This window comes from Coniosporium apollinis, assembly GCF_000281105.1.
Source record: "Coniosporium apollinis CBS 100218 chromosome Unknown supercont1.54, whole genome shotgun sequence".
NCBI lineage: Eukaryota > Fungi > Ascomycota > Dothideomycetes > Coniosporium > Coniosporium apollinis.
The window spans coordinates 127550-144957 of record NW_006913316.1 but is presented as its reverse complement, the minus strand read 5'-3'; the positions used below and the strand labels follow the sequence as shown (position 1 = coordinate 144957).

Here is a 17408-nt window from a genome sequence, read left to right as displayed (position 1 = left end):
CTTTGCAGTCCCATTCGCGAGGCTTGCTGCAGGTTGCACTGCGGTGGAAGGGGTGTCATTTGCGAGAAGAGCCTCAAGCCTTGTCAGCCTCTCCTGTAAGGTGACTGGGCTTGTCATTTCCTCTTCTGTAGTACATGCGCGAGTCAACGGGCTTGACTTCCATTTCATAAGCGACAACATTTAGCACGGCACGTGCGCTGGCTTCAGACGGGACTTCATGTCTTCATCAGCTCAGCTTCTCGAGCACAGTTCCCTTGCCTGCGGCAATTTGTGGCGCTCCTCATCGATTGAGATGACCATGCTCACCCAAAGCCTTTCCTTCTTACCCTCCCTAGCTGTTTCAGCATAGGTTTTGCCCCGGCCAGAAGATATGTGAAATTACAATATGGCATCTAGCGAACAATCAGATGAGGATCAGCGATTGTGTGCAGAATGTCAGCAGCTGGACTTCAGCCAACCGGAGCGCCTCTTCAGCGCTGCAATGGAATCAAACTGGCGTCAGCGGTCCTGGGATATTCACACCCTCTGGAGCCACGCTCGATGTCCATTCTGCCGCCTACTACTCGACGTGCTGAATGCGACGGACGAAACTTCATCCGTAACGGAAGGGACAGTGTCCTGTAAACTGTCCTATTGTGCCACTGCTGAAAATGTGGATCCTGTAGGTCGTGCTTTCCTCGGTATTCGCTATCCGGACGCTTCGAAACCACTAGTACCGGCGCCGCGGAACTCGTGTTCACGGACAAGAGCATGATGGGTAGTGCGGACATCGCGACCGGTATCAATGGCATTAGGGTAAGACGGGACAGGCTGTGGTTTACGAATACGGGGACGGAGACTTAGAGTTGGATGCCTATTGAACCTGTCACTGCGCAGAGAAGGGGAAATGCTACGGTCGTTGCTAATGGCTTGCTGGGGCCTGATGACTTCGAGCTGGATGACGCGGAAAAGAACGTGTATGTCACGGATATCTTCGCGAATCAGATGCTGAGGATATCGACTGAGGGGGAAAATGTTGAAGTCGTGGCGAATCTGGCAGGACCTACCTCTGCGCGGTGGGCAACACGTCGGAGAGGGAAAGCTAACCTGTATGTGAGCACGAGCGGCGGCTTTTTGCAGTATGCGCAGGGGAATGTGACGGTTGGGGGGAGTGTTGTTCGGTTTGACGTAAACAGCTGAAGGCACAAGGGCTATCCTAAAAACTTGTTGCCGCATTGAAAGCTACTCGTAGCCCTAAAGGTAGATAGGCTTAAGCACAGTCTGTAGATCAAAGGGTATCTTAGGCGATTGATGCATCAAAGAGCCTAAATGCTGAATGTCTTTTACTTTCCATCGCATGGAACTGTTGTAGCTGATCAACAATTTGGCAACATCATGAGCGCAGTTTGATGGTGAATCTATAAGAAAAAGACATCATCTTAAAAGCGGCAACTGACTTTTTCGGGTGGCCTTTGGCAGCAGGAAGCGAAGTCCAGCCCTCACATTGAAACACTTAAGTGAGCAAATGATCACGAAAGACGCTGGTAGAGCTGATGTCGCGCGGTGCGGATAGGTTATTAGATGGTTTTGTGCTTACGCCAAACAGCCAGAAGATCGCTACCGCCTGGTCCCAATACAATACAGCTTAAGAATACAAATCCTTCCTTGTCCAAACCAAACCAAGTGCATTATCGCCCAGCTGCTTCGTAACACAGATCGTCCACACATTCTTACGCGCTCTGCCTGGCCTTCTCGGCGCAAATGAGGGCGATGATTTTGCTCAGCTCAGCACTTTGCGCAAAAAGCTCCTTCTTCAGCTTCTCGTCCACGTTCTCGTTTTTGTTCACCTCGTTCCCGCTCTTCAGCATCCTGCCCTGCAGGTCGAGCATCTTGGAGAGCGTGTTGTCGAGGAAAGGTGCGCTGAAAGCAACTGAATCGGGCGAGGTTTGCGGCAGGCGGATCTCTAGCTTGCGCGGCTGCTTCTTGCCGCCGGGCGCGCTTGAGACGGCGTCTCCGGCATCATGAGCGCCGGGCGCTTCGGACTGCGGTGCACTATACAGCGTCAGCACGCGATGCATCTCTCCAATACGACGACAGCTGCTACTTACGCCTTTGGTCGCTCAGCAAAGGTAATGTTCTCGGCGAACTCGGCCACGCGATTCGCAATGCGATGGGCCATGATCTCGTATGCGGAAGGCGGGTTCGGCAGAGACGCGGTGGTCAGGCCATTGGGGACGTTTGGCGTGCTCAGTCTCCGCGTCTTGAGAGGAGGCTTCCGCGCTGGTGGTACGCCAGCCATCGACTTCGCTTTCGCGGGAACGCCGTTCGCGGCCGGTGCCATTGTGGGCTGCAGCGGTAAAAAAAAAAAAAGGTGTACGGGATGTGCTTGAGATTTGGAAAGAGCTTAGGATGGTAATATGGACGGGTTTACGAGCTGTTTGGTCGCGTGTATGGGATGGTGGTGGAGGAGAAGCGATGGGTTTCCCCTGGCTTACAGCTCCGTTTTTCTGCCAGCCCCAGCCTCCAGCAAGCTGGATTGAGAGAGCGACAGGGGACAGGGTTGATCTGACGTCGTTTTGTGGCGTGCGACCGCTGGACGTCATCGTGCAGCGTGCTGCCAGGGTCCAGCTTGCGCTTGCTTGTTGCTTGATGATCCAGGGCTGCGACACAAAGTCGAGCCGCTGTCCAAGCTTCAGAACACCACCTGGCCGCCATCATCGCACAGCAGCGCATTACACTGTTACAACAAGAGTAGGAGAAGTGGCATCTGCGCGGCTTTGTCGGTATATTCGATGTTGGTAAAAGGTGCCATTCAATCCCTAAAGAGCATGGACAGCACCTGATCGTGGAGTTCAATCACCCGATACGAGCTGTAGGACAGTAAAGGTACTCTTCCTTAGGCATTGGCTTAGGGGGGTTCTCTTTAGTCCTGCCGCGGTATAGCAAGACACGCGGCGTCAAAGGAGTCGGCCATCATGGCGCAAAACTCCCCTTTCGACCTGGGCGCTGGTCTCGACCTCCTCAAAACCCTCGGCCTTGGAGGGGGCGGCATGCCGCAGCATCCCTCAGGACCACCACAACACGGCCAATTGTCCCAAGCTGAGCGCGCCTTCTCCGCAGGCTCCAGCCTGCTCTCCGGCGCCATGGCCATTACCGCGACCCAGGTCATGGGCGCACCACTCAAGCTTATCAACGAAGAGTACTACAACCACTACATGGCCTTTACGAAGCAGGCCTTCGCCGTGCTCATCACCACCATTACCAACTGGTGGAGTCCGACCATTGTCCGCGTAAGCGCAGACGCCAGCATGCGTGGGCAGTTGTCCCAGGACGAGAAGGGGGATCTGCGATGCCACTTCCCGCACCGGATCGTGCTGATGGCGAACCACCAGCTCTACACAGATTGGCTGTACCTGTGGTGGATTGCCTATACTAATGGCATGCACGGGTACATCTACATCATCCTCAAGGAGTCCATCAAGAACATTCCCATTTTTGGGTGGTCGGCCCAGTTCTACAACTTCATCTTCCTGTCGCGGAAGTGGGAGAAGGACAAGTCGCGGTTCAAGGAGCACTTGGATAAGCTCAACAAGCCGCGGGACCCGATGTGGTTGCTTATCTTTCCTGAGGGGACCAACCTGTCCAAGTCCACAAGGGAGCGTAGCAAGGAATGGGCCGAGAAGAACGGACTGGAGGACATGAAGCATCAACTTCTGCCGCGGAGCACCGGACTGCACTTCTGTCTGGAGGAGTTGAAGGGGACGACAGACTGGTTGTACGACTGCACGATTGCCTACGAAGGCGTGCCGGAAGGTCAATTTGGCCAAGACATCTTCACGCTCCGCTCCTCGTTCTTTGAAGGCCGTCCCCCGAAGTCAGTAAACATGCACTGGCGTCGCTTCAAAATCGCCGACATCCCTCTCGAGAACCCCAAGGCCTTCGAAGTCTGGCTCCGCAACCGGTGGCGCGAGAAGGACTACATGCTCGAGTTTTACGCGCGTACAGGCAGGTTCCCGGCTGAGGAGTTTTGGAAAGTTCAAGGTCCGCGGACGAAGGAGCCCGGAAAAGCGAAGTACATTGAGACGGAAGTCAAGTCGGGATCGTGGGAGGAATTCCTATCGCTCTTCGCGCCAATCACCGCACTCATCTCCGTCCTCTTCCTTTTCTACTCTGATCCGAGCAAACTCTTGCAAGGTGGCGGGCCAGGTGCACCTTCGGAATCCGGCGAGTCAACGATGCAATCGGCGATGCTGAAGGAGATGCAGGCCGCAACAGCCGCTGGCGCAACAGCCATGCCCTCGGGCAAGAAGAAACCCACAGCCTCGAGTTCATCCAGCTCAGACGCAGGTCCAGTGTACAAGAATTTGACGTCAGCACAGAAGGCGTCGATAAAGCGGCAAGTAGCCGGTGGCGCACCCCCAAAAGCCAAAGTGCAGGCCAAAGTGCAGGCTGCCAGCTTGCCGAAGATCGAGCCCAAGGTGCCAGTCACGAAGCAAATGGCCGCTGCGGCGAAGCCGGCGCGCGTTCAAGCATCTTCGGTGGCGGGGAAGAAGCCACAAGTCGCCACCGCCGATGCGAAGAAGGCTGCGAATGCCATCAGCGGCGGCAAAGCTAGCAGCGTTACTGCTTCGAAGAAGCCCGCCACTGCGGGAGGAGCGAAGAGCGTTGCCAGCTTACCGAACAGGGCAAGGCCGGGCAGCGCAATGGGTTCGGTTGCTTCTCTGCCTGTTGGTGCGTCTGCTGCAAACTTCGTCCCTGCGAGGCAGGCTGCGAAGGATACAGCGTTGAAGAAAGCGGCTGCAGGGATGGCTCCGCAGAAGGCTGGGGAGGGCAAGAAGCCTGCTGCTGCGACTAAGGCGCCGGCCAAGGCTAGCACAGCTGCGCCGAAAGTGCAGAAGCAGCCGGAGAGTGCAGCGCCGCCGAGCATCAAGGTGGACAAGAAGCTGTTGGATAAGATGGTGCCGAAGAAAGGCGAGGAGTTCATGAAGATCGACCCGGAAACGCTGAAGAAGATACAGGCGGGGATGAAGAAGTGAAGGGACGATGTTGCGAGTTTATGTGGAGGGATATGTGTCGGACTGTTTGGACGAGGATGTTTTTGGTAGTGTAGAGGCACAACGTTACCTACTCTAGAATGGTCCGCTGGGCTTCGAAAGTCCTCCATTGTATTGCACCTTGTTCTTCTGCCATGCCCCAAATGGCACAGTCCTTCGAGCAATGTGGTGTGGGGAGGTGTGGGAGGTCGCGGTTGGCCAAACGGAGCCTCCTCCGCTTCTGCAAGGATTAAAGTCAGATCTGATCCATGCGCCCCTCATTTGGGGCAACCTTGGAACGCTGCAGGGCCGGGGCGACCCTTGTTTGCACCAAGCCGGACCTGATTTCGCCACAAGACGTCATGTCCTGCGCACAAACAGAAACAGGGACAAGCTAGCTGTTGCTGTGCCTGCCAGAAAGTTCGCCGAACGCCGATCAGAGACGGGATGACATCGTTAACGCTTCAGCTGTTTCCGAGATGCTTCAACCACCTTTGCTGCAATCACCTCACGTGCGCTCTCATTCGCGTCCACTCCAGTCTAAAGAGCTGTTTATACTGAAAAACTCGTACGATTCACAAAGTACGAAACCTATTCTTTAACGCTGAGAAGGCAGCGCAACCTTCTGGTACATACAATCCACAATGGCCGGCGTATTCGACCTCCCCATTGTCGGCCCTATCATCAAGAACGGCGTCTCGACGGTTGTGTCTGGCGCTGTGACGGCTGCGGGTGGCTATGCTGGAGATTTAGTAATTGGCGCTGGGAATCTGGTGGAGCAGGGTGGGAGGACTGTTGGCAATGGTAAAGCTTCTCTCCTTTGCAATCCCTCTTCCTTTAGATGTCTGTTCTATCTAGCTCAGCTGCCGTTTCTTTACCAGCCAGGCTTAGTGTTTACAGGCACTGAGCCATCCGTTCTCGCACATTGTGCTAACAGCTGTCCTACAGGCGTATCCGGTTTTATCGGCAGCTACGGCGAGAAGATAAACCAGTACGGCAATACAGTAATAGCTGCCACCGCCCCCGGCGGCCCACCCGTCATTGACACCGTCCAGAAAACGGCCAAGCAAGTGTCCCACACGGCGACGAACGTCACAAACAGAGCCTCAAACACTGCTTCCGGCGTCGCCAAAACCGCCCAAAAATCTCTCCCCGCCCCGGTGAGCAATGCGCAGAAGACGATCACCAACACCGCGACCTCGGCTACAAAAGCCCTTCCGTCGACCGTAGGCGGCGCGCAAAAAGCTATCACCGGCACCGCATCCTCCGCCACGAAAGCCCTCCCATCGAGCGTGGGCGGCGCACTAGGGGCGCCAAAGCCAGCGTCCTCAGCAGTGCAGAAAAAAGCCTACGAGCCCTACAAGCCAGCGACGTCCTACAAAGGCTTCGATTCGAAGTCTGCCGCCGGCACGCCCGCGCAGTACAAACCCCCAACACCAGGTGCCCCAAAGCCGCCCGCAGAGCGCAAGTACGAGCCCTACAAGCCCGCGACGTCGTACAAGCCGTTCGACTCGAAGAGCGCGGCGGGGACGCCTGCGGAGTTCAAGCCGGGCGGCGGGTATAAGAGCCCTGCTGAGAGAGCGAAGGAGGCGGGCGTTGGGACGGGGGGGTATAAGCCACCGAATGTGGGGACGGCAGTTGGGGGCGCGAAGAGCTATGCTGGGGCTGCGGCGAAGCCGGTGGGTGCGGCGACGGGGGCGGCGACTGGGGCTGCAAGGGGTTTAGTTGGCGGGGCGGTGGGAGGGGCGCAGAATGCGGCGGGGAAGGTGAGGGTAAGTCGGGAGAGCAGGCCGAGAAGGGGGAGGGGGCAGGCGGAGAGTGCGAAGCCGGCGCCTCAGTTTTTCTAAATGGAGCGCATGATCTGGTGAGGTTGTGTCATGTGTACAGTGTATGCGGTGGATGTTTTGACAGCTTGGATAAATGGATGCAGTGTGTAAGTTATCGGCGTTGTGGGTACAAGCTGTCTATAGCAGACACGAAGCGAACGTTTTCCGTAAATCTGCCAAAAGCAAAAGTCGAAATGGCTGCCGTAGGTTCTCAGCGCGATTACAGGTGCGGCATACCTTCTTAGCTAGCCATCGGAGTCAACCAGTCAGCCTCATCCCTCAGATCACCTCTTGTACTCCTTCAGCGATGTCCTCAAGCTCTCCCGGTCACCATCGCCTCCTCTCACGTCCAATCCCGTGTTCTTCAAAAGTCTATTACAACTCTGGCGCTGGCGCCTAGCGGCCAGTTGGTACGATCTACCGTTTTCTGTTAGCGATACAGTGATACTTATGCAGCTTCTCACATGCTGTATCGAACCTTGACCCCTGGCTGTCAGGCTGCGACGCCGCAATGCATGGAGCACAAACCACTAGGTGCCAACCGAAACCCATCTTGTAGCATCCGGTTCTGGCCGGATAGTTTCCTGAATACCGCACCGCAAACTGTGCAGGAGATCGCGTTTCCGCAAGGCTTTGATAAGATTCTGTGCCGCAGCGGCGCAGTTGGTGTACGCGGCTCCGCAACCCTGTGGACTGATCCTCCAGGCAGCAACATCACGAACACTTTCCGCTAGCATGCCCAATTTCTTCTTTTGTGGTGTAGCATAACGTCCGACTCATCTTGTGTAGTCTTTGCGTGACTGAGTAAACTTTTGCGTACTCCCACGCACCAACTTGCCGCGTTGCCTTCCCAAAAGTTCTCGTACAGCCGTGGTGGATTCGGCAAGATATCTCGCATGGATCCTGCAAGACCATAGTAGCAGAAGATGCTTGGCAAGCTCCTGGTGTCGACATGCCTCGTGCTCCAGCTTACCACGGCACTGGGAATTCTTCCGCGATTTAATGCGCCACCGTTGGACGCAGCGTTTGCGCACCACCGCGACGCAGAAAATATCCGTTACGCCGCCTTCGGCGACTCCTGGGCATCAGGAGTGAACTACGGGCCCCCAAACGCCGACCTAGAATATGACTCCCCCAACAATGAAGAGCTATGCCGCTGCCGGCGTGTCAACGAAGCATACCCAGTCCAGCTGCGAGACGACCGCAACATATCCTGGGCGAACGGCAAGAAGCCCGATCTAGACTTCGTGGCCTGCCATGGAGCTTTCTTCGACGCGATACCAGACCAAGTCAGACGGCTGAACCAAAGCGTCACTCCGCGCTTCGCGACGCTCATGATCGGTGGCAATAACGGCGGGTTCCCGGATATCATTGAGAACTGCATCTACCAGCCCAAAAGAGATAAGGACTATGGGCCAGAATATCCGGACCCGAGTGGCGAGTGCTTCAAGGCGCTGCAGCGGGCTCGTTGTGCGGTCACTTCGTGGACGTTTGTGAAGGGGATCCGGAATTCGATCAACGCAGTCCTCGACGAGTCGCGTATCAAGCGCGATACTAATTTCCGGCTCTACGTCCTCGGCTACGCGGACCTCTTCAATCACGACGACCGTGCGTGCGACGATTGGAGCTTTGGTGTCTGGCCCGGCAAGCAGCAGAAGCTCAGCACAGTGCTTCGTAAGGACATCAATCTCGTGATCGACGCTGGCCGCTTCCTGTATGACAAGCTCATTAACCGTGTGCTCCATAATTCAAAGGTTCGCTATATCGACATCAATGCTGCATTCGCCAAGCACAGATTCTGCGAGCCGACGGAGGAGGGAACGCTGGCGGCGCAGGCGGCGAATAGCTGGTTGTGGAGCTTAGAGTGGACAGGCTGTATTCCGCTTGCGCAGCAGAGCGCTGTCCAACAGACACCGCTAATGAGTGAGAGTTGGCCGGAGTTTTGTCGTAAGTGCGGCGATCTTGGTCAGCTGGGCGAGGTGCAGAGGCCTTTTCATCCGAAGCCAGAGGGCCATAAGGCTATCAAGGATGCATTGACGGCGGTGCTCAAATCGGAGGGGTGGATTGCTGAGGACGGTTCTGGGCTTGTGTGAGAGGTTTGAGCAGATTTTCCCGCGGGCTGAAATTAAGAGCGGCTTAATTTATAACACTCTCAGTACAGCTCTTCGCCGAGAATTGACATGCCAGTTGTGTCTGTAGAGACCTTACCCATGGCTGTTTACTACTTACCTAGCCAGAGTCTTCAAGCATCAGCCGCGGGCGATTAAGCGACAACCAAATTGGCTGAGACTGGCAGAATAACACCTGTGTACGAGAACTCATGATTACTGTGGAGACAAGGTAGACAGTTATGAGTTTTTACCTGGTTTATAAGAGTAATGACGCGTTCGATGGAAGGGACTTTTGAAAGCTCTGCGGCGATCGACAGAATCAATAAACGGACATAAGCCTGCTATGAAGAGAATTGATGAAGGATCACACATAGTTCCGCTTGTAGGTTAAGCACATCCTGACTGCAATATACTGTATAAATCTTACTACCAATGACTGCCTTGAGAGAAAGCCAATTAAGAAAATTCCTCGGCCATATTGGGACGTAAAGAAATCGACAGGTGCGTCAAGCAAGGTGAGCAGACAAAAAGCGGGAAGGCTCCGCAGTGCTGAGTGTGGAATGGTGAAGATCGTGGCACTGACTAGAGCAGCTACCAAAAGTCGCATGCTTCGGCAAGCAACTGCGCAAGCTGCTCCAAGGCCTTCTGGTCTTCAGAGTCAAAGCCTGAAAGCTCGGCGCAGTCAATGTCGAGGATGGCAACCGCCTGTGCAAATTGAACGTCAGTAATTCCACAGGCTAGGTCTTGGTGTGCAGGTTTCAAAATGATATTCCGAGATGAAGGTGTGAGCAGAGACATGAGATGGCTTCCTCTTGCTGTCTTACCTTTCCTTGCTGCACGATAGGCACTACAATCTCACTCTTGCTCCTAGAATCACACGCAATGTGGCCAGGGAACGCCTCGACATCCGGCACCAGCTGTGTCTCTTTCTTTGCGGCGGCAGTTCCGCAAACACCCTTCCCCCAGGCTATTGTCTGACACGCCACATGTCCTTGGAATGGTCCCAGGGTTAACTGACCTGCGGTCTTGGGATCAAGTACGTAGAAGCCACACCAGTTCACAGCGGACGACGGAGCCGGCAGGGAGCGAAGGGCGTGATACAATAGTGACGACGCATTGGAGAGATTGCTACCTTCCAGACTTCAGCTTGTGGGTTCCTCACCATTGTTGGTGATCCTTTTTTACTCACCAGACCTTGACGACCTCGTCAATAAAACTGATATAACACACGGAAGCCTAAGTTGCTTCTTTACGATGCCCTGGACCCTCAACTTACCCAATTCCTTTGGCCTTCGCAAAGAGCACGCGCTTGCTCTATGACTTGTGCGTAGACATCGGCTTTGCTCTGTCCAGTCTCAAAGGTCGAGGCCTCTGCGTGAACCTACGTGTCGCTTATCAGAAGCCGTCTCTACACGTCCGGAGTCACACGAGTTAATGAGAGCATACCATTGTGAGGCCTTTCTTTTTGTTGTACAGCAATTTCACCTTGTTTAGAAATGCGATGTTGGAGCCGCATGCAATGCGGGAGTGGAGGCCGAGATCCGATCTCCGAGAAACGGCCGTCGGCTGTTCCTGAGGCTCGAGGTTGTTGCTGATTCAGCCGTCGGCTGCTGGGATCACTGCCGACGTCAAAGTTCGAAACTGCTAAATCCGATAGGACCGGGACGTCTTGGCTTCGCTGCAAATGCCTCGAAAGCTGACAGAGATGATCGATGACGTGCGATTTGTTAAGCTCCACCGATTTCTTTCGAAAGGACTGGAATAGTGACGATGGAAGCATACATATACACATTACCCTGCGCAAGAGCAGTCACAGCCCAAACTCGTCTCATCTACCACTTTAACCCTCCAGCAATCCACCCACAACGTCCACAAATCCCACGATGGCACCATCAGCACGATATGAGTCTGCGGACATTGACCCTGCGCCCCTTGGGCAGCCGCTGAAGTTTGGGTTTTCTGGAAAGACCGCCCCCAACCGCTTCCTCAAGGCTGCTATGACCGAGCGTATCTCGTCTTGGGATCCAGAAAGTTTCGAGAAGCGCGGCATACCATCCAAGAACCTCATCAACGTCTACCGAAGATGGGGTGAGGGTGCACTCGGTGTGATCCTAACAGGCAACATCATGATTGAGCCCGATCAGCTGGAGGCTGCTGGCAACCCGATCATCCCGAGGACAGCACCCTTTGAGGGCGAGCGATTTGAGGCTTTCAAGGAGCTGGCAGCGGAGTCGAAGAAGCACGGCTGCTTGGTCGTTGGACAGGTCAGCCATCCCGGACGGCAGGTCGAGGACCGGATACAGAAGAACCCGGTCTCAGCCAGTGATGTTCAGTTGGAGGTAGGCTGGGATGTTATTCCACATCACCACACAATGGTCTAACAGCACCCAGGGCAACATCATGGGCATGCATTTTGCAAAGCCGCACGCCGCGACTGACGAAGAGATTGAGCGCATCATCGACGGTTTCGCGCACGCAGCTGAATACCTCGAGAAGGCCGGCTACGATGGCATCGAACTTCACGGTGCCCACGGCTACCTCCTCGCGCAGTTTCTCTCTCCCACAACAAACAAGCGGACTGACAAGTACGGCGGCTCCCTCCAGAACCGAGCCCGTCTTATCCTAGACATCGCTCGCGAGATCCGCAAGCGTGTCCAGCCCGACTTCATCGTTTCCATTAAGCTCAACTCTGTCGAGTTCCAGGACAAGGGCTTCAACCCGGATGAAGCACGTGAGCTCTGCGCCCTGCTCGAAGAGAACCGCTTCGACTTCGTCGAGCTGTCTGGAGGAACCTACGAGCACCTTGCCTTCAAGCACGAGCGCGACTCGACGAGGAAGCGGGAGGCTTTCTTCCTTGAGTTCGCGGACATGATCGCTCCTGCATTGAAGAAGACGAAGACGTACGTCACTGGCGGTTTCAAGACTGTCGGCGCGATGGTTAAAGCTCTTGAAGTGGTCGATGGCATTGGTCTCGGACGACCGGTAACCCAGGAGTTCCATCTCTGCAAGGACATCCTTGAAGGGAAGGTCAAGGGCGCGATCAAGCAGAAGATTGACCAGGACAACTTCGGCCTGACGAACGTTGCGGCTGGCACGCAGATCCGGCAGGTCGGCAAGGACCAGGAGCCGATTGATCTGAGCCAGAGTGAGGCCGTGCAGGCTTTCATGAAGGACATGGGTGCTTGGGCCGAGAAGATGGGCAAGGACTCAGCCATGCAGAACTATGGCTATGTGGACATCATGAGTGCTGCGCCTGTGCCGTATGGTACCGCATCTGCATGAGCACTGCTTTCGGCAAGGAAGGCTAGACTAGACTAGACATCTTAGAATAGATGATATCCAGAGCAATTCCCAACACAAATACCCGGCTTTTCTGAAGTGTATTGGACTGCCATCCATACCGCGTGACGCCACACTTGATCAACTCTCACAGGCGACGTTCTGCGGTTCCCGTCCTTGTCCATGATAGGTAGTAATATCTTCATCGTGGAACATCGCCGTGAACAAGAAAGTTCTTCGGTGCAATCTGGCTGTTAGCATCGAAGTCGTAGAGGACACTCGTCCCAGCAGCAGTTCGACCTCCCATCGTTGATACCGCAAAGCACTTTAGGTCCCAAAAACTCGACTCATCCACAGGGACGTTCAAGAACACTGTCAGGGCCCTAATCTTCACCTTGACGTTCTGCGAACTTCTCACTCCTGTGCTAGATCGGGCAACAGTGTCCACTCCATAGAACGCCTACACCGCGGACTGGAGATGGCGCGGCCAACAGCAGACCAGAGCACCCGTCTTAGCAGCAGTTCGACGTTCCACCGTCAATATCACCAAGCAGCCCAGGTTCTAGAACTCGTAGCAGGATAGCCCCTTCGACGCTCGAAAGGAACGGCTAAGAGCAAAATCGCTTCGTCGCACACCCGCGGCATCAGCCCTGGGTTTCATGTAGGTCGTCGTTCTACGCGTACTGGCTCCTTTCTGGATTGGGCAACTCGATCGCCTTGCAGAATGCTGCGCCGCGAACCAGACGCAACTCAGCCTGGCGGGCTCACGATGAGCTGCAACCATCGGAAGCCAACATCTGCCCGCGGCTCGATAGTCGACCTCCACTGTTAACATCACAAAGCAACCCACGTTCTAGAACTATGATTTTTGTGGAAGCTCGTCATCTTGTACTGCAAGGCGTCCCTGGCTCAGGGGCCACCGATCTCAACCCCACATGCGCACCCCGCCATCCCCGCTTCACCCCGCAGCCACAGAATTCCTAGAGCTGTCATGCATGTCATCCGCGCATTTCGTTCTGTAAGACATTTGGAATGACAAGAGCTTCATCAGGATTGCTTGCGGGGTAGCAGATGCTAACTAATACCCCTCGATGGCGGCGGGAGCCCGCAGAAAGAGGTGGGTTCGGAAGATAAAGACGCGTCGTTCCCAGCCCCCAGGGTAAATCCAGTACCGCTCTCACGAACCGACTATCCATTCCAATACCCGTAATAACAAAACCCACGAAGATGAAGGCCGTGCACTATGAAGGACCGTTCAAGGTCTCCGTCAAGGAGGTCGAGGAGCCGAAGATCGAACACCCCGACGATGCCATCATCAAGGTCACTACCGCCGGTACAAGCTACCCTGTCCTCCCTTCGGGAAGGAAAAGCCTGGACAGCTAACATCTCACCAGCTATCTGCGGCTCCGATCTGCACATGTATCAAGGCCGTACCGCCGCCGAATCCGGCCTCATCTTCGGTCACGAGAATATGGGCATCATCACCGAAGTCGGCCCCGGCGTGACGCTCCTCGAAAAGGGCGACCGCATCGTGCTCCCCTTCAACGTGGCCGACGGCCGGTGCCGCAACTGCGAGGAGGGCAAGACGGCGTTCTGCACGGGCGTCAACCCGGGCTTCGCTGGTGGCGCGTACGGCTACGTCGCCATGGGGCCGTATAAGGGTGGCCAAGCACAGTATCTGCGCGTGCCATATGCAGACTTCAACGCACTGAAGCTGCCGAAGGGAACGGAGCATGAGGCGGATTTCTCGCTGTTGGCGGACATCTTCCCCACGGGCTGGCACGGGCTGGTGCTGTCTGGCTTCCAGCCGGGCGAGAGTGTAGCCATCTTCGGTGCTGGGCCCGTGGGATTGATGGCCGCCTACTCGGCGGTCATCAGGGGCGCGAGCCGTGTGTTTGTGGTGGATCAGGTGGCCGAGAGGCTGCAGGCGGCGGAGAAGATTGGCTGCACGCCTATCAACTTCACCGAGAGCGACCCGGTCGAGCAGATCATTCAGAAGAACGGAGGTATGGTGGACCGAGCCGTTGATGCTGTTGGGTATCAGGCGGTCGACAAGAGCGGGAATAAGGAGCAGCCGAACATCGTCCTGGATCAGTTGATCATGGTGACGCGGCCAACAGGAGGCCTGGGTATCCCGGGCCTTTACGTGCCTTCAGACCCCGGCGCGCCGGACGAGCAGAGCGGAAAGGGCCAGATCTTGATTTCTTTTGGGAAGCTGTTCGAAAAGGTAAGTCCATCCACCCTTTAGCATGACAGGAAGCTGACCCTCGCAGGGCTTGTCGCTGGGTACAGGCCAATGTAACGTCAAGAAATATGTATTTCCCCCTACTGTCCCCAACAACGATCACAAGCTAACTATTAGTTAGAACCGGTACCTGAGAGATCTGATCATCTCCGGAAGGGCGAAGCCATCGTTTGTCGTATCGCACGAAGTCGACATCGATGATGCGTCGGACGCGTATGAGAAGTTTGACAAGCGGATAGATGGGTATACCAAGGTGTTGATCCATCCAAATGGTCCCATAGACAAGCTTCAGGGCTAGAGGGGTTTTGTTGAGCTCCTCCAGGAAATGCAAATAGTCAATCTAACGTTTCGAATCTCGATAAATCTCTCACGTGTGCCAACCGTCGCAGCTGCTGTGGAGGGTAACAATATTTGGCTGAGTGTACCGCTAGTTGTTCTGTGAGCTTGCACGTGATCTGCACATTTCGCCAAGGTGGAGATGGGACGGGACATCCTCACGTCTGACTTCAACACCTTAGTTATCCACCCTGCCGCCGTCAACCACAGAGTCCTAATTTCACTCCTTCCTCTATACATATGGTGGCAAGCTGCCTTGCGATCATGCACAATGCCTCTCGCCGCCGCCGAGAGGGCCCACTTCTCATGGCGGGGTGCAGCACTACTGAAGGAGGGGCATGATCTACGGTTGCTGAAGGCCTTCAATTGCCGAAGCGATTGATGGCCTCGTCTCGGCGGTACATTGAGCGAGGCTACTCGCTGAGGTTACCTAGGTAGAGGCTTCTACTCGAACGACCATTTCTATAACAAGCTATCATTGAGCTCTCCCTCCCCTGAACCATTGGCGCTCCATTTACCTGTCAATATGTCGACGAAACTCCACCGCAACCCTCCCTTCCGCGCCGAGCACCTAGGTTCTCTCTTGCGGCCCAAAGATCTCCTCGCGGCGCGCGGTGAGGAAGGAGAAGAGAAGAAGAAGTCGGCAGAGGAACTCCGCAAGATTGAAGACGACGCGATCGAGGACATTGTAGAGAAGCAGATCCAATGGGGTTTCCGTGCCGTATCTGATGGCGAGTATCGGTACGTCTGGCTGTTCTCTAGAGTAATGGATGAGGCTTGCAAGCCCGATTGCGCACTGGTGAACCTTTATCCAGAGCAACAGCTGATTGCTTCGACGTTCTAGGAGACACATGTTCTGGGGCAGCTTCTGGCCCGCCCTGGACGGCATGGAAGAGATCTACCAACCGCCCCTTGAAATCTTCCGCTCGTACGCTCCCGACATTGCCGCCTTTACCGAAGCGGGTGTTCTACCTGGCGAGTCTGTTATCTGCACCGGCAAGATCAAGCACGCTGGAGAGTCTACCTACGTTGGCCAGTTTGAGTACCTAAAGACGCTGGTGCCGGAGGAGCGGTGGGGAGAAATTAAGATGACAATCGCCGCCCCAAATTGGTATCACTTCCGGTATAAACAGGGAAAGGCGTATCCGAAAGACGTTTACAGCAGCGATGCGGAGTACTTCAAGGATGTTGCGCGGGCGTATCAAGTCGAGTTCGATATCCTATACAAGGCTGGATGCAGGAATATCCAGATTGATGATCCAAACCTAGCATGTACGTTCATACCCCTAGCTGTGCGTACAACTGTCACAGTCCCTAATATTGCCATTGTACAGACTTTTGCTCCGAAAAGATGCTGGACGGTTGGAGAGAGGACAAGGACAACATATACACGCCCGACGAGCTACTGGACGCATACATCGACCTGTACAACGACTGCGTTTCCAAGATGCCGGAAGATATGCACGTCGGTGTGCATCTTTGCAGAGGTCAGTCGGCGCTCAGAGGTAATAGGGGTACCATAAGCAATGCTAACTGATAGATCTAGGCAACTTCGTTGGCTCCCGCCACTTTTCCGAAGGCGGCTACGACCGCATAGCCGTAAAGCTCTTCCAACACCTCAACGTGAACACATACTACCTCGAGTACGACACGCCGCGGGCCGGCGGCTTCGAGCCGCTCAAGGAGCTGCCGAAGAACAAGAACGTCATCCTCGGCGTCATCACATCCAAGTTCCCCGAGATGGAGAATAAGGACGAGATGAAGAATCGAGTGTACCAAGCCGCGGAGATCGTCGGACAGGGAGAGGTTGGCAGTAAGGAGGAGGCGCTGAAGAGACTCGGCGTAAGTCCACAGTGTGGCTTTGCGAGCCATGCGGTGGGCAATCTCGTTGGACATGATGATATGGCGAAGAAGCTGCAGTTGGTGAGGCAGATTGCGGATGAAATCTGGCCCGGTGAGCCATAGGCCATTGGCAGTCGGCGCATATTTGCATTGCTTCAAACTGGAGCGAGTTTGGATTTGAGTCCATTTTTCGGATGCCCTGGTGACATGGAGAAGCATGGACACTCTGGTTACCCCATCCGCCTGATCGCGGGATAATATAGCTCTTGTGTGGTATCACGTGATTGTCGAGTTCCATCTCATTTGGGCAAAGCTGGGGAACCTGACAGCTTGTCCACATTCTACACGGCTGCCACGGTGTGCTTTTGAGCTTGTATATACCAAGTGTCCTCGTAGCAGCCGAAAAAGCCTTACCGTGATTCACCGCCTCCCCTCAGTGAGACCACGGACGTCCCTCCGCCCGACACGACGTCCGCCGCTAAAATCCACCCTCCGGCCCAACGCATGTATGTAAGATGATGCTCCGCGTGACGGATTACGCGTAGAGAACAGCTCGCCTGCGGGCGGATCGTGCCGGATAAATCAGAGCGAGATGACGAACCCTGCGTCTGCAACGACGGGTGGTAAACCCGGGGGACCGCCTTCGGCGGCTGCCACGGCGAGGTTGAAGACAATCGTTGAGAGGGTGCTTAATGGTATATACAGTCTGGTATATCAATCTGCTTCGGGTTTTACTTTTGGCGAAGCCGTGAGGCGC

The 17408-nt window shown here is 55.1% G+C and overlaps 8 protein-coding genes across 8 annotated transcripts; 7 read left to right on the top strand and 1 right to left on the bottom strand.

The window, feature by feature from the left end:
* Nucleotides 1-650: 650 nt before the first annotated feature.
* W97_08336 (uncharacterized protein) lies at nucleotides 651-1179 on the top strand (the record flags this gene model as incomplete). The annotated part of the gene is made up of 3 exons (XM_007786277.1): nucleotides 651-661; nucleotides 714-795; nucleotides 877-1179. The coding sequence occupies 3 exons, from the start codon at nucleotides 651-653 to the stop codon at nucleotides 1177-1179; spliced, it is 396 nt and encodes a 131-aa protein (XP_007784467.1).
* Nucleotides 1180-1709: 530 nt separating this feature from the next.
* W97_08335 (uncharacterized protein) lies at nucleotides 1710-2320 on the bottom strand (the record flags this gene model as incomplete). The annotated part of the gene is made up of 2 exons (XM_007786276.1): nucleotides 1710-2031; nucleotides 2088-2320. 2 exons carry the CDS (start codon nucleotides 2318-2320, stop codon nucleotides 1710-1712), a joined length of 555 nt encoding a protein of 184 aa, XP_007784466.1.
* Nucleotides 2321-2954: 634 nt separating this feature from the next.
* On the top strand, nucleotides 2955-5015 carry W97_08334 (uncharacterized protein; the record flags this gene model as incomplete). The annotated part of the gene is made up of 1 exon (XM_007786275.1): nucleotides 2955-5015. One exon carries the CDS (start codon nucleotides 2955-2957, stop codon nucleotides 5013-5015), a length of 2061 nt encoding a protein of 686 aa, XP_007784465.1.
* Nucleotides 5016-5656: 641 nt separating this feature from the next.
* W97_08333 (uncharacterized protein) lies at nucleotides 5657-6859 on the top strand (the record flags this gene model as incomplete). The annotated part of the gene is made up of 2 exons (XM_007786274.1): nucleotides 5657-5816; nucleotides 5961-6859. The coding sequence occupies 2 exons, from the start codon at nucleotides 5657-5659 to the stop codon at nucleotides 6857-6859; spliced, it is 1059 nt and encodes a 352-aa protein (XP_007784464.1).
* A 905-nt stretch (nucleotides 6860-7764) lies between these two features.
* On the top strand, nucleotides 7765-8931 carry W97_08332 (uncharacterized protein; the record flags this gene model as incomplete). Its single annotated transcript, XM_007786273.1, has 1 exon — nucleotides 7765-8931. One exon carries the CDS (start codon nucleotides 7765-7767, stop codon nucleotides 8929-8931), a length of 1167 nt encoding a protein of 388 aa, XP_007784463.1.
* A 1901-nt stretch (nucleotides 8932-10832) lies between these two features.
* Nucleotides 10833-12231, top strand: W97_08331 (NADH oxidase; the record flags this gene model as incomplete). Its single annotated transcript, XM_007786272.1, has 2 exons — nucleotides 10833-11288; nucleotides 11341-12231. 2 exons carry the CDS (start codon nucleotides 10833-10835, stop codon nucleotides 12229-12231), a joined length of 1347 nt encoding a protein of 448 aa, XP_007784462.1.
* Nucleotides 12232-13455: 1224 nt separating this feature from the next.
* W97_08330 (alcohol dehydrogenase) lies at nucleotides 13456-14771 on the top strand (the record flags this gene model as incomplete). The annotated part of the gene is made up of 4 exons (XM_007786271.1): nucleotides 13456-13561; nucleotides 13623-14455; nucleotides 14502-14543; nucleotides 14595-14771. The coding sequence occupies 4 exons, from the start codon at nucleotides 13456-13458 to the stop codon at nucleotides 14769-14771; spliced, it is 1158 nt and encodes a 385-aa protein (XP_007784461.1).
* Nucleotides 14772-15335: 564 nt separating this feature from the next.
* W97_08329 (uncharacterized protein) lies at nucleotides 15336-16774 on the top strand (the record flags this gene model as incomplete). Its single annotated transcript, XM_007786270.1, has 4 exons — nucleotides 15336-15550; nucleotides 15654-16081; nucleotides 16144-16296; nucleotides 16356-16774. 4 exons carry the CDS (start codon nucleotides 15336-15338, stop codon nucleotides 16772-16774), a joined length of 1215 nt encoding a protein of 404 aa, XP_007784460.1.
* Nucleotides 16775-17408: the final 634 nt, after the last annotated feature.